The sequence below is a fragment of the Trematomus bernacchii genome, unplaced genomic scaffold (assembly GCF_902827165.1).
Source record: "Trematomus bernacchii unplaced genomic scaffold, fTreBer1.1, whole genome shotgun sequence".
Classification (NCBI taxonomy): domain Eukaryota; kingdom Metazoa; phylum Chordata; class Actinopteri; order Perciformes; family Nototheniidae; genus Trematomus; species Trematomus bernacchii.
Window position 1 is genome coordinate 8453096 of NW_022987641.1, and position 24531 is coordinate 8477626.

A 24531-nucleotide genomic window follows, 5' to 3' on the forward strand; every position below is an offset into this window, starting at 1 on the left:
CAAAGTATTGCACACTGTATATATAAAGATTGCACATCATTAGAAATAAGAAAGAGTAGAAAATAAGCAATTATACAATATAAACATCTCAAAATAGAAGATAAAACAGAACTAAAAGAGGGAAAATATCAAAGTTGACCGTGAAGATAAAAACGATGTGACAAATAAAACGTGCTTATTTATTGAAAACTCACTATAACAATGTTATTCTGGGACTTATACATCTTTCACAACTTTATTTGGGCATTTAAATTATTATATTGTATTTTACTTGTATTATTTGGTGTAATGACACTCAGGTGAGGCTGTGGCCCCGCCCCCAGCCACCGGAGCGCTCTGATTGGCTGATTCGAAAGACTCAGGCACGCAGCTGCAGAACCAGAGAGAGAGTAGAAAGTAGCTCGCGATCGATCACTGAAGAACAACTGTGCATTTTTTACATATGATTTTGACACGGGGACGCACTGTTTACGTCTGCTCCTCTGTACCCATCACTGTTGCTGGTAAGTCTGACACTTTACTACTTCAATTTAACGGGAATAAATTGTTGTTTAGTTTATCACAAAGTTTTCGTCTCTTAAGGAAACTCCTCCTGTTTCTTCCCCAAAAATCCATGAGGGAGCCGCGTGGACACTGGGAGCAGACAGGGTGTGTTTTAAACTCCATAAAGATGTGAAATCTGCCAGGAGTTTGAAGTGGGATGGACATTATGATATTTTATCAATCATTTCTAGCTAGTTTAAGGTCTATTTTCGGTTGCTATGGTAATGAATCATATATTTAACAATGTAGGCTTCCATTCTTACAATACCATTTAAACTAACTCACATTCATGCACTTTACATACTTCACTGTCTGTAACATATGGGCAGGTATTTGACATTGACAGGTCTTAGCAAAGATAAAGTGAGGTGATTGATTGACTAGTTGACCACTCATTTGATAATGGATTTATTGGTTTTAGTAATAAAAGTAAATTATCTGATAACAGCTTGTGAAATTTGAACATTTTCTGGTTTATTTTTTCCTCTATGACAGTACACTGACTGTTTCTGAGACTTCTGTGGATACTTCTTGAGACTTGGCAATCAGTGATTAACATTTCCACATTTTCTGACCTTATCAAAACCGAAAAGGAAACAATTAATTAATGGAGAAGATAATGGTTAGTTGAGAGGTAGACTTACCCTCAGATTAGTTTCAGTCAGTGATCAGTTAAATGTGCTCCCAGATTTAAAATGTTAAGTGTCTTAAAGCTGCACTAAGCTAGGTATTGATATCAAAACACTTGAGGTTATCAGCCACAATCACTAGACGAATTGGCAACAACCCCATTAACTGAGTTATTAGTCAGTCTGAGTGTTGTAGCAAACACTGTTGGATGGTGGCTGAAAGCCCCCCTCCGCTACGCGCCGTTCGTTAGATGAGGCTGGTTATATTTAATAAAGAAAGGAATTCAAAACACCGGAATTAAAGGTTATAACAATAATCTGATTTTACTGGTAAGAAACAAAACACGTATACAAGTTTTACAGAGTACTCCGGACTTCAGGTTTCTACTGCGGTGCGATACAGGTATCGGGACCAGCCAGTCAGCAAACAAGAAGCATTTTACATGCAAAAACAACAGTATTCATATTCATATTTTGGGGCGGAGATGTGTTAAATTCTTCCTTCCCATTTTACTCCGAAGCTAATCAGAGAGTCCGTGGGGAGGAGCTGTGTGAGCTGCTCACTCCCCCAGGTGTTTTTACTGGTTGGATTCACTTCTGGTCGGGTCCAATACAGCGAATCAGAGTTCTGAGAAAAAGTATGTTTTCTTCTGAGATTCGGAAGTACACAAGGGCAGAGTCAATCTTATCTCTGCACCGATATTCACTCCCTTACTTTCCCAAGGAATATTTCACACAAACTATTCTTTCCCAGACAACCAAACATTGTGCACAGATATATTGATGCCGAGAAAGAACCTTGAAAATAATATGTGTGTGTGTGTGCTGGTGGGAGGAGGTGTATGTGTGTGTAACAGGATCTCTGGGTCAGTGAGTTGTAAGTGAGAATACAATATCTATATATGTGATTACTTAAAACAGTTCAAACAATACATGTTCACTAAAATACAATTCAAAATAATACATGTTTAGAACCATATCTGTTTACTTCAGTTATTAGTCAGTCTGAGTCACTCATGAGTCAAAATGAAGTGTTTTCTAACAAGCACCAAGGAAACACTTTCTTGCAGTACTGTACTGTATACTATACTACACAAAGCTGTCACAAAACACAACAACCCAATTCCAACTTAATAACCACCATCTGCCTGATCTTTGGCATCAGGCCTCACAGCTTGGGCTCCCGAAGGAAGTTCAGACTGATACACACACTGACACACACACGCATGCACGCACACACACCAGCTGAGACAAAGCAGGCTTAATGAGTTAAACATGCACGTGGGCACACATGGGCTGCGATGCTGCGTGTGTTGACACAATGGGGATAATGAAATCTAGGATTACCCTTCATTTATTTGTGTGTGTGTAATGGGGTATTGTTATTTGGGGGATATGTGTGATACCTTTTTAAAGGGGTACACAGTTTGTCCCACATATGTGCATGGTTTGCATCACTTGCATATGACGTGAAACTAATGGGTCATTTTTGTATCCTTTTGATGGGATAATTTATAAAAAAAATGTAGTCGATAAAAAAAAAAAAGTTGATGGTACCTAATACAATGCCCCTCAAACCCAGATTCAATACAAAAACCTCCCAGAGACACATAACATCTAGAAAAGATAGGTAGGAAATGCTTGACAGTATACTCAAAACTCAAGAGTGTGATCGTGCAGAAAATACCTTTTTAACATGAATTGCTTTATCTTAGTCTCTCGTGCAGTTTTTAAAATCACATAAATTACGGCCTCCAACTGCTTTCGTCGGTTTCTTCATATACCTTGCAAGGTTTCCTAAAACAAACAGAGTTACAACACAGATACCATGTTCAAAGTTTGAGCTGATGATTAACATTTATATCGATATTGTCATTATTGTGCAATTGTTGAGGTTTGTTCAATCATTATATCCGTCTTCTTTGCTGGTACAAGGCCGTTGGTGTCTGGAGAGTTGCTGGCTCTAGTATAACGTTACCCAGCCTTAAAAAAAACCCGTTATTTGGCAGTCATTATTGACATGTATCTAACACCGGCAACTTTGACTACAGTAAAGTGCTTCTTTAATTTGAGTTTCCTTTGTTTCCATTCAAATGTCATCTTGTAAAAATATATATTTATCACTATTTACGGGTTTGTTAGTGTGTTGCTTACAGGAGATTTAAGTGTCACCAACACTGATGAGGCCTATTAAGGTGAAAGGTAACACCGTTTTTAACCCCCCCCCAACCATCCCAACAAACACTAACTAGGATGATTATGTGACAAACAAATGTGGCTAATAAGGCTGAGCCTGATGACCCCTTGACCTTTCATGTCCTCTTGTCCTGACCTTTTGTGAAGAGTAGGGGGGGGCCAGCAAGGGTGTTTGGGCCACAGAGGCTTATCTGAACTGACCCCTGTCAAGCTTTTGTTTATGGATGCTTTTGGTTAACAAATCCTCCATTATTGGCCAAACCATGTTATCGTTTGCTGTGAAGAAGATATCCTGTGCAGTGTGATCCCTAAAGGAAGGGTGATTACCTCATTTTGACAATAAAGAAGCATCCTGGTACGCTCATCTGTCAACAGTTTCACGTCCCAGTGCATTCATTTAATGAACGCATGATGTGACGCACGGTTCATTATGGGATGACCATCAGTTATGCATCCTTTGAAGAAAGATCAACAGTCATGATGGTGTGCTCTGTTCCGTTATTTTAAACTGCCAGCCTACATGATGACTGTGCTGCCATTGAAGCGATTTGCAGCTTGAATGATGCCCGACTGCACGCTCTTGCTGATGATTGGCTGAACTGCTGGCTGACATCATGTTGGCATTGGTTTTAAAAATAACGAGGAACACTCTGAACATGGAAACTTTAACTGTAAGATCGGGCTTTTCAGTTGGAAAGGTCTGCCTCCATGATGAAACTCAGTTGGAGAACTGCCTTGTTGTGGTTGTGGTTTTGGCTGCAGCTCCAAAACCGAGGAGAAATACGTTGAAAACTGTGGAGATATTAACTCTGAAGCCAAGCTGTGTATGTGTTTCAAACAAACACAGCATATGATGTGTCACCTGACTGCATCACACAGCCCCTTCATTCATATGCTTTCATAAACACTGCCTACCATACAGTCTGGTCAGTTATCTTGTAGCTCCTGTTAAACATTGACTCGCTGTTTGGATATTCTCTTCACAAAACTGATAAGTGTTGCTCGTTATTATTTAGTTTGCTGTTGGAAAAGTTGTGAAATTGCGTGATGGGCTTTGGTCAATTTAGAGATCACTTTGAAATTGTGTATTTGTCTCAACCGACATATTGTGCAAAGGTCCTTACACACCAAGCCGATTTTCGGCGTCGATAGATGTCTGGCCGTCAATGAGCGTCCTGTCGCCCTACTCAGATTGGTGTGTGCCGCCCCGTCGTGTCTTTTCGATTGTGCCGACACCTTCCGCCGAATCGGTAGGCTGTCGGTAAAAGGCCGTCGGCTAAAGAAATCACTCTGATTGGCTGTTCAGCTTAGCGAATCAGTGCATGAGAAGCGAAACGGAAGTGAGGGACCCAAACAAATTATTAAGAAGGCAAATCTGAGATTTCATTTAACTCCAGCTCTCGACACAGGTTCGTGAAAACCCCATGAGCTTCTCGCTGTAGAGTGAAAATGGAACACGCTATTTGTTGTTTGTTTATATCACGCAGTCTGTTCTTCTTCTCTCGGTGTATCACGCAGTCTGTCTTCCGGTTGTTGCCTCTTTTGAAGGACAAATACACACTACAGCCGCCTGCTGGTAAGGAGAGTTATTGCCACTCACACATGCGCAACACGCAAATGGGCTACTACTCCAACAAGAATGTTTTTTTTTTTTTAACGAATGAAATTATGCATAGATGGTATGCTTTGTTTGATTGGTTCAACTAGTGTTATCACCACAACTGAACTGCTCCAGAATTTCTTTAAAGACATAACCATTTGAGAGCGATTGTGTGGTCAGCTGATGTTAAAGCTCAAGTCAACAATATGCTTTGGGTGAATACAAGATGTCTGATTGTATCTTATGTCTTACTCAAGGATATTCTTGTGTGGCGTCCTACATGAAGGAGTCTGTGTGCTGCAAACTGATGGTCTCTTTGTTTTCACTGGCCTGGAATCAGCTTGCATGGCTCCTCTGCTGGTTAAGGTTATTGCAGGCAGGGCGGGATGCCTGATCCTGAGCCAGCAGTGGGTGGCTTCAAATCCACAGAATGACCCGGTGGCGTGTAGTGAGCTGTGGATTAGCGTCAACAAATCAAAATGGGATTGGCAGGTGGCTCCCACTCTTTCAAGCCTTTAAGATGGACTTTACTCCCTGTCTCACCTCAGAGAGGAAGAAGGCCCAGAAATGTGTTAATCCTACTTGAAAGAGGGACAGTCTTTAGAAAGCCATGAAGAGCAAGCTTGTACAGGCCGCCAAAATCAGTTGGCGACTGATTTACTTAAAAAAGTATAGTTTCATTGAATGTCGTGCTCAGTTCAACAGCTATATTTACTCTTTCTTTCTCCTCGACTGAATGCATTTCCCTCTCAGCACACTGTGGCCGGACCCCATCTGTAATGAAAAGAGGAGGCCAGGCTTTAATGAAATGCTCCGGTGACAGGGTAATTAAGTCCAGACACAAAGGGCTCAGCAGGAAGGAGTTTAATAGAGGAGGAGTTGGTATTCTCCTGGGGGAAGTTTGGCTTAGCAGAACCCTTTTGGACTGCAGGAGGTTCACTGGCCCGCAGCCTCTTAGCACTGCGGGCACTGGGTACACACACTCAGCTATTACTCATGCGTTTCTGTCTGCTCAACTTATCACATTAAATAGCTAAAAATAGGGCTTCCTTTTCACTTAAAAAACCTCTTAGATACATTTCCCACAGGACAAAGAACACTAACATCTCGATTGGTCTTCAGTGAGAAAGGTTACAATCTGCATTCATTCCCCGGAAAAATGATTCTCCAGTCATACTATCCATTTTCAACCCTTTTTGGTGCAATGCTAGAAACTATTCTGTTATAGGTAAAAGTTGTTATGAGACATGGGGAGTTTTTTAAACCTCCTGGCTTTGAGCCACTTGTAAGGTACTCAAACCAGTGCCTTACCAGTGGTTCAAAGCTACTATAGCACATGCCTTAATTGTGTTAACTTCCAGAGAATTAGGGATGCTCCGATCGGCCGCCGATCGTTATCGGCCGATATTCACTCTTAATAGTGTGATCGGTGCTCTCTATAAAGGCCGATCAGGAGAGCCGATCAGATGACGTAAAATACATGAGACTTTTCTCTGTGCGCGGCAAAAGAAGCTCGCCAAAATGGCTTCACCTATCTGGCAGTTTTTAAGGTGTCCGAAAAAGACAATAAAATAGTGGTATGCAACGTGTGTGAAGCAGAAATCCTGCAGCTCCACCCGCTGTGACGGAGCGGTGAGCGGAGCAAAACACACACTTCAAGTTAGAACATCACACTTAGCTATTTTATCTACCTCTGGAACAAGCTAAACTAGTTATACGTTTATTCTTCACTGTCGGGTCACTCATTACTGGATCAGTGAGCTGCATGAGATACTGACGGGCTGTCAGGAGAGAGAGAGAGGGGGAGAGGGAGAGAGGAAAAGAGAGGCTCAGTTTCTCCCATGTTATTATCCAAAGTTAATGTAAACTTGAATAATGTACTTCATTTGAATGTAATAATGATGTTGTTTGTGCATTTATTGAAAAATGAATCTGAACTTTTCGATCCGTTACGATTATAAACTGAAGCAATATAAAACTGAGCCCCATTAACTGAGTTTTAAACATCAGCATATATTACCGGTCATAGTCCGGTAATTACCGGCTAACGGAAACTCTGCTACACAATTCACAATACAACACTTTAAATGGAAGATCCCCATAGCCCCCACCCGCCCTATGATCGGTATCGGCCGATTCTGATTCTGGCGATCGGCCCCAAAAACCCTGATCGGAGCATCCCTACAGTGAATAGTGAATAGTGAATAAATCATTACTTTCTCTGAGGACTTAAAAAACAAATCAGGCAGACCCCTTGAGGTTCCTAAAACTGCACATGGCCCACTTGTTTTTAGTTTTTTGACCCCTGTTCTCTCCGTCTTCATTCAACTGACACAATTGGAAATCAAAAGACGTCACAGCATGAATCATCTACCTTTTTAATTCATTATATAATATGTTCTCGTTTATTTTTTTGCTCTTATGCATGGTTGCCCGGAATGCCGCAGGGCAGGCGGCATGCGTGCGCCACGTGCTGTGTGTTGTGATGACGGAGCGTCGTGGAGGTGGATGCACTCAACTGTCTGGAATAGCGCTGATCCTCTTAAATGATTACTAGCTACGACCAGAGAGCGAGAGAGAGAAGTGACCTGCGTGGGTAACATGCGGACAGATGTACCACCCCCACCCGCAACAAAACACACACACACAGCATCTATGTTTAGTTGGGGCTACAGGGACACTCGTACTAGATCCCTTTCCTTTAATAGGCTCCAAGTCCATTATTCCGCTCATTTCTACCCAGACAAAGGCAATTCCTTTTATTTATTCAGCACCTTTTCAAGGCAGGAAGTGGATGGTGTGTTGAGCACTATAAGGAGAAAAATAGGCCTTTTAATAAGGAAAGTTAGCTCAACTAGTTGTGATGGTGTGTGTTTATATAAAGACATCCCTCAAATGTTCAGTTAAAGATTTATTTGGAAAGACATTTTGTAATTTTCACCATCAACTTTTAATTTTCTGTTTGTGAATACAACGTATCAAAATTATATTTCCAGTGGAAATACAGTAGCAAGAATTAGTATCGAATTTGATTATTACACTGAATAATGCGTGAAATCTGCAGTCTCTATTATGCAGCAATGCTTTTATAAATGTAACATCTGTAGGTGCCATCTGAGGTTAATGCTTAAAAAGTGGGTAAATCCATGCAGTCTGGAGATGGCTTCCTAAGTGGCGGAAACCCGCAACAAAGCTTTTATTTCACTCAAAACGAGAATTACTGGTTTGTCAACCCAAACCTGACCTGGGTCTTTAGGGTCATAGATTCCTATTCCTCAGTTAACCATAATGAGGCTTTACAAACATAGCAATGGCTCAAATGTGCACCTGAACAAAAGCTTATGTGTGGTGAATGGCGAATTAGGGTTGTTAGAAAGTTGAAACTTCCCACTATGTTCTATTCATCGAAACACCCAAAAATACCATTGTTGATACAAAGTACAGCTTCACCATGAGCTTGACGATGTAAGTTGATCCCCAATGAAACTCAGCTGCGTAGTCGAACCCAAAGACTTAACTTATTCGCAAAAACGGTCAAGTCTTCTGATTTAACATCTTGCTTGGAGCAGCAGCGAGGTGACGGAGGAAACGGCACATTTCAGATGGATGGCAGAAGAGTGGCAGCATTGTCGAGTGTTTTTTACCCAGGCGACCGTTGGGGAATGTGCGTGGTAGTGCTCGGTGTCACTGTGTCGAGCCCTGCCCTTTCAGCATGCCACGCCTAAGTTTACCACCATTATAAAACATGTTTTGTCCCTGCCTCCCCTTTTTGGCTCGGTTCTCTCGCCCTCCTCTGTGCTTGACATTTGACTGTGTGTGGGGGCCTTTGGTCCCTAGAGGGAATCTGCTGGGCCCCAGATGCACACAACTGGAGTCCACAGCCAAAGATTTGCCCTTTGTCCTTTACATTGTTGAGTGTAAGGCTTTTTGCACGCCTAAATGCTGAGAATCAGAGCAATCCCAGACCGCTACCCTTTTTCCGAAATCCTTAATGTCATCGTTCCATCACTGTTTCTAATTCTTCCTTTTTTGTTGCCTTGAGGAAATTGCTTTAATCTATCACAATGACATTTCCATTCATTTTCCTTCACAAGTCAGTAGGTATTCAAATGAGTTTCATATGCAATGTATCCTAAAAACTGTATGATTGGATTTTTCAGAGCAAGATGAATAACTTGGAACATGTTGAGCTATCTTCAAAGATATTTGAAGTGAAGAATTAAGGCTTTTTTTTAGGGATTCACTTTTTTTCATGTCTCTCATTGTGCATCAGGACCATTGATATTTAACAGGATGTTCACAGAATGTTATCAGTCTGACTGCGCAGCATTAGAGCAGATGCGGAAAACCAACATCTGTCGATAGCATGACGTCATGTGTTTTGTTCTTCTTTGCTTCCTGAGAGTTTCCTCTCTCTAAGGCAACTTGTTGAAACTCTTTCCACATGGCGTCATCTCTTGGATTTGCTGGATTTAGCAAAAAACACAATCAGGATGACACTTGTGATGGTGATGACATTGCTAAAAAAAGTCATACCCACAGAGCGTGGCAAAGAGACAGGGTTCAAGACGTGTTTCCAGATGGGTGGGTGGGTGACAGTTTGCCCCAACTGACAATGGCGCAGGGATCATGGAGCTTTTCATAAAACATTGGAAGGTGTAATTAAAATTGGATTAATCGCTCAGACTTTTAATCTTTCTTGATATGAACAACCCTAAAAAAAGACAGAAAGGGAATCTTATTTTGCTTCCCACACCAAACGTACTACTGAGGTGGAAGATGAAAAGGAAGTGGAGGTAACTTCCCCCCCTTTTCTCATGTGTGTTGGAGAGGATGGCAAGCTAACAAAACAATGGAGGCTTTGTGAGAGGGTCCCGCCGTGACAGGATTGTTAGGGGAAGCAGGGGGGCCGGCTAGGGCTTAGTGAAGCGAAGCCACTTCATTAGTCAGGGCTCTCCTTGTTGCACCTCCTCCTCCTCTCATCCATCCTCCCTCCCTGTCAGTCCCTCGCCGCCTTCCCTCCCCTGCTCACTCGTAGAGCCTCTCTCTGGCAGGACAGTACGCAGCGTAGCGCAGGGTTTTGACTCCGCATTGACGAGGATGTGCTTTTGAGGCTGATCGCAGTTGTTCGGCACAGTTTCCTCGCACGGTACCACACGCTTTCAACTCTGAGGTAAGTTGTCTTGTGTTGTCATCCTTCCCATCTCGTCCTTGACCGCTGACTTGCATCTTCTCTGTCCTGAGCTGCAGTTTTGGGTGTCGGATGACGGCACACAGCATTCTCAGTCAGGCCTCTAATGAACTACTGGAGCTTTAAGTGGCTTTAAAGGCATATCTGGATGATAATTCAGTTTTTGTTGCCTCATCTCTATATGTATGATGACATCAGTGGAAATCTCCATGCTTCTGGAAGTTTCACAAAGCCCTTCTATAGTGCAGTGTCAGGTTTATTTGAGTTGATATTTGTGCGGTGCAGGGCATTGGGGGGAGGGTGCTGGTATGAGACTATGGCCTCAGCTGTGTTGACCAAATTATCAATGTTATTAGGATCTACTTGCTTGTGATTGCTTTCTCCCCCCACCCACTGCCTCCCTTTGTCAAACACACACCCTCTGGGACGCTTGAGCGCTGGGGTAATCCTTCACATCCTGTGTGGGAAAGGGCAGAGAGGAGCACTCGGAGTAACCTCATCACTTCCTCGTGAGAAAGTCTGATCTACTAAAACTCACTGTGTGTCCAGAAAACACAACAACATCCTGGCCGGTTTAAACCCAGTGGTCCGTTAGCAGCTTATTTCCTGTTCAACTGTCCCATTTCATTACTTCTCAACTTTCCCAAATGATTCACCAGGACACTTGGCTAAATGTCTTAATAATTTCTTGTGAATTTATGATGCATTCATAAGAAATTGGTGGACTTTTTGCCAAAGAAGCATCAAAGGTGCATGTGTACTTTAGTTGGGTAGAGGCATAACTGTACAATTGGTATAAAATATTTAAGTTATAATCTGTGTATGTCCTGAGTGAAGCTTAAGTCATTGGTTGGGGGATGCAGGTCATTCACAGGGCTTCTCATAGCTCCTTCTTGACCAGGAACCAGAAGATGTCTGTGTAGTGCTAAATGCTAAATATATCAAAAGACGTAAAGAATCTTAGCTGCTAAACTTCATCTTCATCTTCATTTAATTAAGTGGAACAACCAATGATAACTAATCAAAAATGTTAACTGAACATGTTGTATGAGTCGATACAAATAGTATGGTAGTGAACCAACATGGGAAATAAATAACATTTATATTATTATGGATTAGGACAATGTTCTTTACTGCACTCCATGAATTGATGATGTGGTTTTCTTTTCTAGTTTGACATTTTAAGAAATGTGCTAATTGGTTGTCCTTACTTAGACATGAAGTATGGTTATAGAACTTGGGATGCTTAGCTTAGTTTAGCTTAAAGGTCCCCTATTATACTGTTTTTCATCAATAAATGATAGGTCTCAGATATTTACAAAACATGTCTCTGAAGTGTTTGGCTCGAAATACCAAACAGATCATTGCAGCATCCCATAATCCCCTCTGTTTCAGCCCTGTTTCAAAAGTGCTGATTCTGTGTCTTTTACTTTAGATGAAAATAAGGAGCCACTCCCCACGCCCCTCTGAGAGATATTTGGTTAAAATAAACACAATGGTGCTCTAGGAGGAGATTCAGGTGACAAGGGTTACCTTGGATGGTTATTGGCTAATGGTTACACAAGCCAAAAAATCGTTATGACATCATAAAGTGGCCAAAATCTGATCAGCTCATTTTCAGACAGGTTTTTATAGAAATGGATCTGGATCAGGACAAAAAGTGAGAGAATCTTTTTCCTGAAACTTTCAGAATCTATTTACACAGAGGGGACACATGTTTATGTATAAAAGACATGAAAAAGTGGATTTTGCATAATAGGTGACCTTTAAATGTTGTTTACCGTCTCAAAATATGTGTACCAGCTCGATCACCTGACTTTCCTTATTCACGCTCTGAACTGTAATGTGACGAGGAACATCTGGATTTCATTTCTTTCTCTTTGTCTTCTCTCTTCACAGAATGAAGAAGTGAATCCTCTGGGATCGCAGTCATGGCTGTTCAGGTAAGCTCATCAGCATCTACATTGGACCAGGTGTACTTTGATTTAATGGCCAGAGCAGAGAGTAGTCCTTCAAGCTATCATAGGTAGTGTTACAGTTTGGAACAGTCCCATGGCTCACCAATCTGTGGGCCAGTGGCGGACTGGCCATCGGGACGTTCGGGACGAATCCTGATGGGCCGGTACCGAAGTGGGCCGGACCGACGGTGTGGGCCGGTCGGATAAGTCACTAGCACCCCCCCCACCCCCCCGTTGACAATTTACTAGTGGTACAGAAGTGGGCCGGTCGAGATGCCCGGGCTGATTTTTAGTCCCAGTCCGCCCCTGCTGTGGGCCATGTAGTGTAACAAGCCCTCAGACTGGAGGTATTCGGATAAAAAAAAGTGCAGACATCTGTCTCCCACTCAGCAGCTGTGGTGAGCCCGCCTGTGTTTCGGCATGCCGTCTTCTTGTTGTTGTGCATGTCTGACGTTCCACTGGAACTCGACCCAGAGGAGTTTCTCCGAACAGCTTTTAAGGGGAATGGGTGGAATGAACCACTTTTTCCCCTTTCCCTCCCAGCAACGAGATGTCATCCGTCCCAAAACCCAGAACAACAAACGTATCGTGTTACAGATTGTCCCATGGCAATGAAGGGCTGTTTTCTCTCATCTGGTTAGGAAAGTCCTTGCCCTCCCCACCCGTCTTGGACTGTGGATATGTGAAATATGTATCCCTGTGCTGTGCATAGAACATGTGGCGAGACACGATGTTTGTCTGTCCCACAAGACATCGACATTAGTTTATAATGTGGTCCATTCTCCTGTCTGCCTATTATATTATTCAAATATCATTTATTTTGTGTAAAACGCAGAGAAGAGTAGTTTAGAGCTGCAAATATTAACTGCTTAGCTGCTAGCTATTAAATTAATCACCAACTACTTTGCTAATCAAATAATTGGGTTTGAGAATAATAATACAAAAGAAATATAATAGTTTTGTTCATTTATGACAGTAAAATAAATATCCTTGAGATTTGAATACGCCATCTTAGGCACTTATCGACATTTCTTACAATTACTGATATTTTAAAGACTAAATCAATAATTGAGAATTTAATGGAAAATGCAGCCGTAGTGCAAACATGATGACCCTTTAAAGACACGTCCTGGTTAATTAAAGCAACAGTAGTACATTTTGTAATTGGCATGGTGTGTTTGTATAAAAGAAAACGGTAAAAAGTATATGATATTGGTACAATTTGAATGATATTGGTACAACGTGTCTGATATTGGTACATTGTGTCTATTGGTACAGCTTGAATGATATTGGTATAGCGTGTATGATATTGATACAACGTGTCTGATATTGGTACAGCGTGTATGATATATCTCCCTGTGAGTATTGATCCTACTGTATGAGGCGCTGGTGATGCTGCAGTGTCTCTCGGAGCTTCACTGCTCATGTAGAGCACAGTCACATTGAATAACTGCTCACACTCACTGCGCTGCTCACCCATGCTGAACATCTACGCACTCGTGGAACTATAAGTAGCATTTGTGCACAACTATTAATGCAACAGTAAAACACATTTTAAAATATATTGTCTGGTAGGCTTGAATGTTTTACTAACATCACAAGTCTATACTGATGGCTTCACAAAGGTCAACAGAGTTTACATGATGAGGCTAGTGATTCTAGCACAGGTTTGACATGTTTTTTTTAAAGTTGCTACATCCCGTTTTCTTTTTTACCTTTCTTCCACTTTATTGTTTCGGGGAGTTTTAGTGGTCCTTAGTATAAGTGGCTCAGGTTAAGAGCATCAGATAAACTCTTAAAGCGCAAATAGTAACATACAGGCCAGGATTACAACACACATTCCAGCGCTTAATGAGGACAGACGTGTGATTTTAGTTTAATTGTCCAAATGCTCTCGGTGAGCGTGTATATGCACTCAGCTGGCAGAGAGAGGCTGGATTATCTCATTTAAAACTTAAACACTACCCTGCCTTATTTTCTAATTAGCTCGATGAGGAGAAAGGCACATATGTTGTTGCAAACCTGCAGGGGGTTGTTGCCCTTCTGAACCAGGTTATGTAACGTGTGTGTGTGTATGTGTGTGTGTGTGTTGGCTCATCTCTTTTTTAAGTGAGGTAACCTTTTCACTTTCCAACATCAGGTGTTTTAGCTTTATGTATATTATGTGCATATATTCCCCCCCTCACATCTTTGCTCCCACCTCTGGGTTAAAATGTCTCTCTGATGGGGACGAGTGTGGAGGAATTTAACCTTTCCCAGAGCATTGAAGCATTTGTTTGCATTGAGATAACATTTCAGCAAACAATCAGATTACACATTAATTTATTAAATTAGCTAACTGAATCAGAGTTGCCTGAAGTCAATGTTAAAGGAGCAACCTTTGAAAACAGTTATATAATGTATTTTTTACAAAGTTTAATAGAATAAACCTGATGACGTCGTCCGATTATATTCACATTTTTTAATGGGAAGACATGCGTTATTAACTAAGGTTTGGTCAGATTTGATAAACGTGTTTTTTTTTGTTGCATTATGGGAATGATAGGATCCAGTGTTTAAGAGCTTGATCCACATACTAATAGGGACCTACAGTCTTGATCTCTGTTGCCTTGACTTAGATCTTTTAGTTTTCTCGTTGAGAATTCCCACATTTTCTGAGCCTGCATTAAAGAGCTGCTCTGTCTGTTGTCAGTAAGATGGCTGAAATAAGGTTTCGGGTAAATGCAGCACAAGAGATCTTTTTGTTCTGCAACATAAATTACGTCAGTAAATACCCCACAGCTTTATTTTGAAGCTTTCCGTGTCTTGAGAAATGTGTTTTTCTGCAATAATACAAATCCCAATGGCTATTGTGGGGGTAACGAGGGCGATGCTAACTGTGTTACTAAATGACTGCAGTCGTCCTTTGTTTTCACCGTTTGCATTTCATTAATATGAAAGGCTCAATTCTTTTAAATATTTATTAATAGAAATCCCCTCATTAAGCACATTTTAAGTGTATTGGCCACATTTTAAACAGTCAAATGAATTCAAGAGGACATATGATGCTCCTTTTCAGGTTCATATTTCTATTTAGTGCCACTACTCTAACATGTCTCCATGCTTTAATGTTCAAAAAGCTCTTTATAATAATAATAATAATAATAATAATAATAAATGGAATTTATAAAGCGCCTTTCACGGGACCCAAGGTCGCTGTACATGGTGGACAGACAAAACAAAACAGACAATGAGGAGCGAACAAAACAAGAACAAAACAAATGTTTCTCATGCTGCCTGTACTGCAGCACCTCTTTTCACCCTCTGTCTGAAACCAGAGTCCAGTCTGCTCTGATTGGTTCGCTGACTGCCCCTGTTGTGATTGGACAACCACTTAGTAATGTGCCGCCCCTTAGTCTATCACGTACAATGTGTTGTAGCGTTAGCCAATAGTAGCGCAGGTGTTAGGTAGTGATATCATGTCACTATGCTACGGAAGTAAACAAAGAAGTTCTATGGAGGCGTTTCAGGCAGGGGGGTGTGAGAGAGAAACTCCCTCTGGAGGGAACTTTGGGATTTTAGCCTTTGCAGACCATTCACATGCACAAAAACCTATATAACCAGGGGTGCACATAACTGGTACGCAGGTACACATGCGCGGCAACAATCTGAAATGCGTACCGCCACTTGTGTCACAAAGCGCATTTGCGTACCGACGTACTTGTGAAGCTTTTCCAGAAGGCGGTTAGATCACCGGACGACAGAGTCGGTCTCCGTGTGCACAGACAGGGCTGCTGTTAACGTCGGTCTGTACAACGGAATTGTGCCAAAACTACGCCAACTGGCTGCGGAGGGAGACTCCCCCCCTTCACTGGAGAACTGCGCTAAAACAGCTGATCACAACGTTCACACTCTGTGGTCACGAAGTACTCAACTAGCCCCCCCTGTCGACTTTCCTGAAGTACTCCACTAGCACCAATATCCCCCCCCCCCGTCGACTTTCCTGAAGTACTCCACTAGCACCCCCCCCACCCCCCCCCCCCCCCCCCCTGTTGACGTTCGCGATACAGAGGGCTTCATCAAAAAACTTTGAGTGGAGACAGAAGTTGGAGTACCAAACTCATCTGAGTACCTCACTGAGAAAGTTATGTGCACCCCTGTATATAACACACTACAGGAAAGGGAAACCCCCAAAAAGTATATTAGGGCCCCTCACTCTCACAGCTTTATACCCAGTTATCTTTACATAGTCCCAGCAAGTAAAGAGATGTTTGACATTATCCAACAAACATCCAGTGTCTGGTTCATTAAAGCTGCTATACACAAATACACACGAACACACCCACACACAGTAGCCTCTGAGCCTCAGCAGTACATTACTATGACTGGCTCTCTGTTCCAATGGCCACAAGGTTTCCTGTTTGTAGGCCCACCAACACCATGAGTTCAAGGCCCCCACAAGACTGTTCCTTGTCTAAAGCACAATAACCCATTCACAGCAGGGGACGCAATTTCTCATTATTGCTCCATGACATGTGATGGAAACGAAGATTAAAGGCTGTATCTCAAACAGATGTCAAAGTGGACGTGGGGAAAAGAGAGTTATGTAATGTCTGGACGAGTCGTGAATCAAAGGGCACAAACATCTGTTGCTGGTTTAAGATCGTCCCTGCCTTCTGCCTGCAAACAATTAAAGTTAAAAACAAACAACATACTTTTAAATGGGTGTTGCAAGTTGTTTTTGAGGAAAAGAAGCTTTGTTCTACTTGGAATATAACTAAGAGCCCATTTCACAACAAGTGACAGCACAACCTGGACACTAAACTTTTCTGATAATATCACAGATAGGCTAAATGCTAACTAGAGCATGATAGTTTATATATTCAGGGTTAAAAGCCACCCATAGTAAGCAGTTTTAGACATATTCAAGATGAGTTGAACCATGTTTTGCAGTGTAAACAAAACTGTAAGCATTTATTTCAAAGTTTAATGTCTTAAAACTAACCGTGAGTAGCCCTCAGATCAGAACACTGTGTTTGTAATTCTTTGAGTTCAACAGATGATGTAGAATGTATTTATTTAATCATCTTCCCCCATCATGTTGCTGGATTTACATTGCGTATATAAGCGGTTACTAATCTGCAAAGTATCTCTATTAGTGGATATTTCGGTGTAAGTGCAGTCTGTGAAAGTGACAAATATCTACCATGTTTCATATTTGCAAGAAAGAAAACAGATGAACAACAGATTACCCCCCCCCCCCCACATCAAAACACATGCTTTAGGAGTATCATAGGATAAAAATAGCACGTTTCTGTCGAAAAGGCAAGGGAATTAGACCATAAAGCAGCTAGCAAGTCAGCTAAAACAACTTGTTATTGTTGGGAGAAATGCATCATATTCTTTGAACACATAAGCGTTTAACCAATGATTTTGTCACTAATCGTCCCTCCTCTTGTCTGCAGGTATGGTTCGGAGAGAAGTTCGATGCCCCGTTGCTGAACCCCAGGTGCCCTCGCAGCCCGTTGGCCCATCGACATGGCCCCGGCCTCACCGACGTCTTCCAGTACGACCAGTGGCTGGCGGTGCGGCACGAGGCCACCCTGGTGCCCATGCAGGAGGATCTGGCCATCTGGCTCAGCGGCATGCTGGGTAAGATCTGCCTCGAACAGATTCTGATGTTTATATTTGACTGTAGTGTAGTTACATGTGTCCAAACCTCCCGAGGCGTGGAAAACTCTGAAGCAGAATCGACACGGCTCACCATGTAATTGGATTTGGACGCTGCACAGAGTGGAACCAAATCCGGTTTCCACTGTTATTCAGGCACCTTTTGTCCCTTACGATACAATGGAGCAGAGAGGAAACTGAAACTAACTCTATTGTTGACTGCTGGTGAAACTGCTTTTTAGAAGTTGACCGTTTTTCTTGTGAGGAATGTTTCTAGGGGCTAAACACTAAACATGAGTTATCGTACCGTGACCGCGTTGACCTGAATCCCACATTTTTGAGTTTTTGACCGTTTGCTCGGATGAGTCCTGATGCTTGAGGGCCCGGATGCTGCAGGAACAGGTGGCGTGCAGCGGATAAAGTTTCGGGCCCCGAGGCGCGGCTCTTCTAGCGGGGAAATACACTTTTGTCAGGCGATCTATTGTCACTTAGTTCTCTGGCTATTCTGGATTTGGTTCCCAATGTGAGTTCAGCTCACAGGGCCTTTTGTGGATTTTATTGGGGCGGTGATTTACAATAAGGGGTCGTGGGAGAGTCAGTAGGGGAGTCACTAAGCTTTTTGTGAGTTTTAGAGTGAAAATATTTGTTGGTACTATTCCCTTTTTGAAGAAATCTTATTTCTTTCTTTTCTTTAAATGTGTATTTATATATGTAACCACAGTTTATATCTTTTCAGGGGGCTTTTCAGAACCCCCTCTGTCATTAGAGCCTTAGATAGATAGATAGATAGATAGATAGATAGATAGACACATACTTTATTGATCCCAATTTGGGAAATTCTTTCATCACAGAAGCAGAAGTGTGTTCAGACATTAAAATACAACACTTAAAATACTTTAAAAAGTGGAAAAGAAAATGAACAATTAAAAAGAAAATGAAAAATATTATATCAAATATAAACAAAACAATATAAAATATTCTGGATAGTTAAAATAAAAAGCAGCTGATAAGAAAAAACTATTTAAATATGAAATACCATCACACAATGTGCGGCCTTTTTGTAAATCTGAATTTTGGAAACTGCTAATAGAGAAAGGAAGTATTAACTCTAGGCTGTGATAAGTTTGGACTAAAAGTGTGGTTTAGATCCACAAAACGAGACAAATCTGATGAATCGTAATAATAATGTAATTCTTCTATTTTGTCTTGGGTGTGCAGGCGAGGAGGTGAGAGCAGAGTTCTTCATGGAGGAGCTGGATAACGGCGTGAAGCTCTGCCAGCTGATCGGCGCGCTGCAGGCCAAGATGGCGGTGAGCTGCCCCTCGGCGCTCGGCACGGTGAGTCAGCCAGCATCCATGGAGGGGGGGGGGGGGACATCTGAAGTCCAGTTAGCACGCTTGAACTTCCTGCTGTTGCAAATAAATGTTCCTCAGGGTGATCGTCATGCCAACTCGTCAATATTTTCCTTTGTTTATTTCTCCTGACAGGTGTTCCCTAAGAGGAAGATAGCATGTAAGAGGGACGCCTCTCCAGGTTCCTTCTTCGCTCGCGACAACACCGCTAACTTCCTGGCGTGGTGTCGCCAAGCCGGCGTGGAGGAGACATACCTGTTTGAGTCCGAAGGCCTCGGTAAGAAACCACCAAGAACTGGCATAACACTAGTCCTATAAAAACCATGGCCAAATGTTAAGTTCAGTCTAACATCAGCCACCGAAAACGTGAACCTGTGAGTAAATATGACCTTTGCTGTGATCACTTAACATTGTTGTTTTCTTTCCTGCTTATGTACATATCAATGTTGCGTGGTGCAAGAACCCACAGTTACTACTTTTTCGAATGTACGGACTTCACTAAGCAAACGATGGCTTTACATAATGCTAATTCTTTGGTAAAATTAAGTGAAATCTGCAGACACAAAAAGACAAAGTTATAATAGTTATAAACATTTTTTTTCTCAAGAGTCTGAAATAATACATCCAATTGAAGCAACCACTCAGAATTGACCAGTGCACGATGCTAAGATTATTTCCTCTTGAGTGTATTACGTTAAGAATTTCAAATATCGACCGAGATTGAGATAATAAAACCACCGACTGTCATGAAAATAATAATCAAACTCCACAAAGCGAATGTGGACCTCTCATAGTTAACATAGTAAAACAGATTAGACTGGTTGTAAGCTCCTGATAATACCCCTGTTGTTTAAGCCGTACTTCTTAATGATTTAATAGGATCTGTTGTGCAGAGCAATCGCCCTGAGTACTCCGTCCTGAGGATCACTTCATTAGTAGTGGCTCTTCCAAAAACTGTCTTGATGCGATTAAGAAAGAATACGTCTGCTGTGATTCCCTTACTCTTCCGTGTATATATGTTTAATGAATGTCCTCGTGTGACTTTAAAGTTCTGTTCTCTTCCGCACGAATCACCGCTGCAGCCCCTCTGGGAATATCTTTATTTTATGGTGTCACGTTTCCCGATGTAACACGTGAATTGAGTTTCGTTTTTCACCTTATCTAACTGTTCATTGTGTTTTCTGCCTCAGTGCTTCACAAGGAGCCCCGGCAGGTGTGTCTCTGTCTGCTGCAGATCGGACGCATCGTCTCCAAGTGAGTAGGAGGAGAAAGCGTCAAACCGTCAAAGATTGGCGATCACTTGGGATCCTAAACTGTGCCGTGTTTCTCAGGTACGGCGTGGAGCCTCCTGTGCTGGTGAAGCTGGAGAAGGAGATCGAGCTGGAGGAGACTCTGCTGATGACTGAGGAGCCGCCTCCGGCCGTCAAGACCTTCAGCGTCTGCTGCCAGCATGGTGGTCTCTACCAACCGGGGGTGAGTCCCGACCGACAGCTGATCCAAAACAGAAAACGTGCTCAAACGATAAATCTGTGTAGCTGATTGCATTAGCATCATATCAGGTGGTCCATGTGCGACCCAGTTGGAGCGCCCCGCGGGGTATGACGCATCGCAACGGAGCACGTGACGCTGTGACTCACACACTCCGTCTCTACCACTGTGCAGAGGCTGCGAAGAGGGGGGGAAAAGGGATACAATGATGTGTTTATTATATAATGGTAGATGGTTAACAGATACATATTTAGTTCTCATATGCACATTAATTGTCAACGACTAACAGAAGGATCATTAGTAATGTTTGGTGTTGTAAACCTCACCCGTTTTTCCGAAAGATTTGAACTTGACTTCAGATTCAGATTTTTTTTATATTTCCATTTGCAGTTTTTGAGGTCGGATCATCTTAAACCCATTCCTTGTAATTAAAATATTGCGACGATAATTACTAGGAAGAAGTACGAATATTTCTTCATGATCTCTTCTGGTGTTGTCACCCAAAAATGTAAAGTTCTCCCAGGAAGCCACTTATAATTCTACATGATACAGATATAATGTAGGCAAGTTACATTTCAAAATATTTATTTGGACCCTGTGTTCGGCTGGTTTATTCCCGTCCAGTTGGGTAAACAAGGTCAACATTATCCGAGTTTTATTCCCTGAGGACAGCTGGGCTAAAAATAACCACAGTCACTGAAGCGCAAGGTAGTTTAGATCAAAGTAAATTTGCTTCCAAACGCTTGTTTCCTTTACACATCAAATTACCGATTTGTAAGATGGAAGCATGTGCTGTTATTTATTTAATTATATCCTTAACTCCGGTGTGTCTGCTTCACCTCGCCTGTACCTCATGACCTCACAGCTACTCCTTATATGAAAGGCTTTTCTTCAGCTGTAACTGTTGGATTAAATATTTATTCTAATATTACCGTTTTATGACCCTCTTTTAGGAGCACGGCATGGACGAGCCTTCCTGCAACTGTTCCAACAGAGTGTCCATCGAGTATCTGTCCGAGGGCCGCTACAGGCTGGGAGACAAAACCCTCTTCATACGGGTCAGTGTTATGCTCACACACACAGACACACACACCACACACACGTTATGTCTGGTTCATCAAACCACATGTATCTTACTCGATTTCCTTCCACAGATGCTTCATGGGAAACATGTGATGGTGCGTGTGGGGGGGGGCTGGGACACGCTGCGGGGCTTCCTAATGAAGTACGACCCCCTGCGCACGCTGCAGTTCACCACCCTGGAGCAGAAGATCCTGGCCTATCAGAAAGGCCCCCCCGGCCTGGGAGGACACCACAGCCACGCAGCTCCACCCCCCCCTCCTGACATGGACCCCCTCGCCGCTGTCAACAACCTCATCTCCTCGTCCTCCTCCTCTTCTTCCTCCTCCTCTTCCTCCTCCTCAGCCTGTAAGCCGGGCCCCGCTGCGACTCCGTCGTGTCGCTCCTACACCCCCTCCCCCGCCTGCACCCCCACTCTGCCCAGGAGAGGTGCCGCCGCAGCGCCCAAGAAGACCCTGCAGGTGGCCTCTTCCTTCCCCAGGAAGCCCACCCAGTTAGCACTGAGCGGCCCCCCCAAAGCTTCCTCCTCTCTGCCCTCCACGCCGTCCCTCGGCCCGGGCAGTCAGGGGGCCCTGTTCCATCGCAGACCCCTGACTCCATCCACGGCCCCTGCAGAGCCACGGCCCGCCCCCAAGCTGAAGATCAGACCTTCACCACGGAGCACCCCCTCCCAGCCCAGAAGCCCCGTCTGCCCCGAGCCGTCTTCCAAATGTCCCAAACCCTCCAGCCCCATCGCTGCATGTGCTCCTGGCTCCGTCACGGCACCAGTGCGGGCCCCCACCCCAAAAGATGCCCGGCCCCCATCGGGCTCCAGCCAGCGCTCTCGCCTTGCTCAGCGGCGTCCCGGATCCCCCGCCTCGCGCCTCCGACTAGAGGCCGCCAGGAGGGTGCGGATCGCCGCAAGAAATGAAACGACAGCATCTCCCCAATCCCGGACCCCCCCACTCAGCTCACAGACCACCAATACTGGCTCCCGGACCCCCAATCATGGCTCCCAGACCCCTACCCTGAGCTCACAGACCAGCAATACTGGCTCCCGGACCCCCAATCATGGGTCCCAGACCTCCACCCTGAGCTCACAGACTCCCAATACTGGTTCCCGGACCCCCATCCTCAGCTCAAAGGCCCCCGGCTCCCGCGCACCCAACCTCTGCTCACTGACAGCATCTCCAGTGCTGCCGAAGCCCACCCCCTCCCTGCTGCAGAGCAAAGACGTCACAGCCAAAGCCAAGGGGCCGGCCCCCACAAAGGTGGCTGCTGCCCCCCCACGCAGCACTGCTGCTGTCCCCGGGCGGGTCCCTCCTCCTCCTACGGCAGGTAAAGCCAATCAGAAAGCAGCAGCCACAGCACCGAGGGTGGGACGCAAGCAAGCGGCCCCACCCAGCGGGAAGTCAGCAGTAAAACCTGACGCTACTGCCCCCCAGAAAAGCAGCGCCAACATAAAAGCTGTGAGGGCCGAGCCAGGTGTCTGCAGGAAGGCCCCCCCACACAAGGGGAAGGGGGAGGAGCCGTACTTTGAGATGATCAGCAGGAGGAGGCCGAGGACGTGAGGACTGAGAGACAATAAGCAATTAATTTTATGTCTTCAGATTTATTTTTGTTTGTTATTTAATAGCGTTTTATTTTGTATGTTTTAATCCAAAAGGTGTCGTGCTCTCTACGTCTTTGTGGTGATTTTAATGGTCTTTTTTTTTTTTTAAAAGGTCAGCTAACCTGCTTAACATGAAAACTTGCACAACGTTTACATTTTCACTTTCGTTACAAATGATTTGTGTTTTCTGACTTTTAACAGAACAAAGGGTAGGAAACGCATAATCAACACTAACCTCAAAGCTTTATCATCCCAACGCACCAGCCCAGGATACAGCCATGGTTACGGAAAAGGCACTTTTATGAACTTTTGCAGGATGGCAAAGAATCCTGCTTTTACCAAAGTTGTGTACTTCCTGGAGTTCAGCGACACAACTGGAACACAAATCATGTGTGTGATGAGCTTCCCTCCCCAGTGAGAACAACCTTTCCACTGGCGGATAGTCAGACAGTGAAGTTTGGTATGTTTGAATAATGATATCTTCCTGTTGTGTGCCTTCAACAGAAATCTCTAGTTTCTGAGCGGCATTAGAATGTATTAGATGATCGGGGGGGGTTTAATGGTTTTTACTGATAAAAATTGCACAGTGTACGAGCACTCATGACTTTGGTTTCCCAGAGTGAACTACTGATCAAATGCCTCCTTTTCTTTTTAACAGAAAAATGCTCTAAAACTCTTAGAGCTAAACCTACGTTTTTATATGGTTTCTAATGTTTGTGTGTATTACAAATCTAGTTTTCTATGTGGTGTATGTGTGTGTGTGTGTGTGTGTATATATATTATCAGTTTGGCACTTTACAGAAACCGCCGTGTTTGTCAGTTTGAATGTTGAGTCTTTGATTGTGTCTCTTGTCCCAGCTACCTTTTTGTCATTTTGAACAATAAATGGACAAATGTTTTAAAGATTAACTTGGCTTACTCTGTTATTCAACCTGTTAGGCTGTAACAGGTTGTTGCTTCAGTCATTTTTTCAGGATTTGTTTCCACTCTAAAGCCGTAAAATGTACTTAGCCTGAATACCAAACTAAGTCCTGCAGGTATTCAGACTGTGTGGAAAAACCACAAAAGAACAGGTGCTTAGTAACATGCGGAGGATTTGAGGTGAAATACAAATGACTGTATAAAACGCTTAATAAGAATTGATAGCCTTTAAGGTTGGTAATGTGATAATTAGTTACCAAACCCAACTTATTTTGATAAGTAAATGTATCTTGAAGACATATCAACGTATTTTGGACACAAACATCCCTCAAT

At 43.2% G+C, this 24531-nt stretch overlaps 1 protein-coding gene across 3 annotated transcripts; it reads left to right on the plus strand.

The window, feature by feature from the left end:
• Positions 1–399: 399 nt before the first annotated feature.
• On the plus strand, positions 400–24186 carry gas2l3 (growth arrest-specific 2 like 3). 3 transcript variants are annotated; one of them, XM_034133710.1, is made up of 9 exons: positions 400–503; positions 12059–12102; positions 17562–17748; positions 18985–19103; positions 19254–19395; positions 20309–20372; positions 20450–20591; positions 21560–21664; positions 21761–24186. In XM_034133710.1, exons 2-9 carry the CDS (start codon positions 12091–12093, stop codon positions 23234–23236), a joined length of 2247 nt encoding a protein of 748 aa, XP_033989601.1. In that variant the 5' UTR covers positions 400–503; positions 12059–12090; the 3' UTR covers positions 23237–24186. The 3 variants fall into 3 exon arrangements, with proteins under 3 accessions (XP_033989601.1, XP_033989603.1, XP_033989602.1); XM_034133712.1 differs by lacking the exon at positions 400–503 and adding an exon at positions 597–648; XM_034133711.1 differs by lacking the exon at positions 400–503 and adding an exon at positions 9978–10141.
• Positions 24187–24531: the final 345 nt, after the last annotated feature.

Coding starts and splice junctions, on each gene's coding strand:
- gas2l3 (XM_034133710.1), top strand. Junction 17,749..18,984: donor CTGGCTCAGCGGCATGCTGG/GTAAGATCTGCC, acceptor TTGGGTGTGCAG/GCGAGGAGGTGAGAGCAGAG. Junction 19,104..19,253: donor GCCCCTCGGCGCTCGGCACG/GTGAGTCAGCCA, acceptor TTCTCCTGACAG/GTGTTCCCTAAGAGGAAGAT.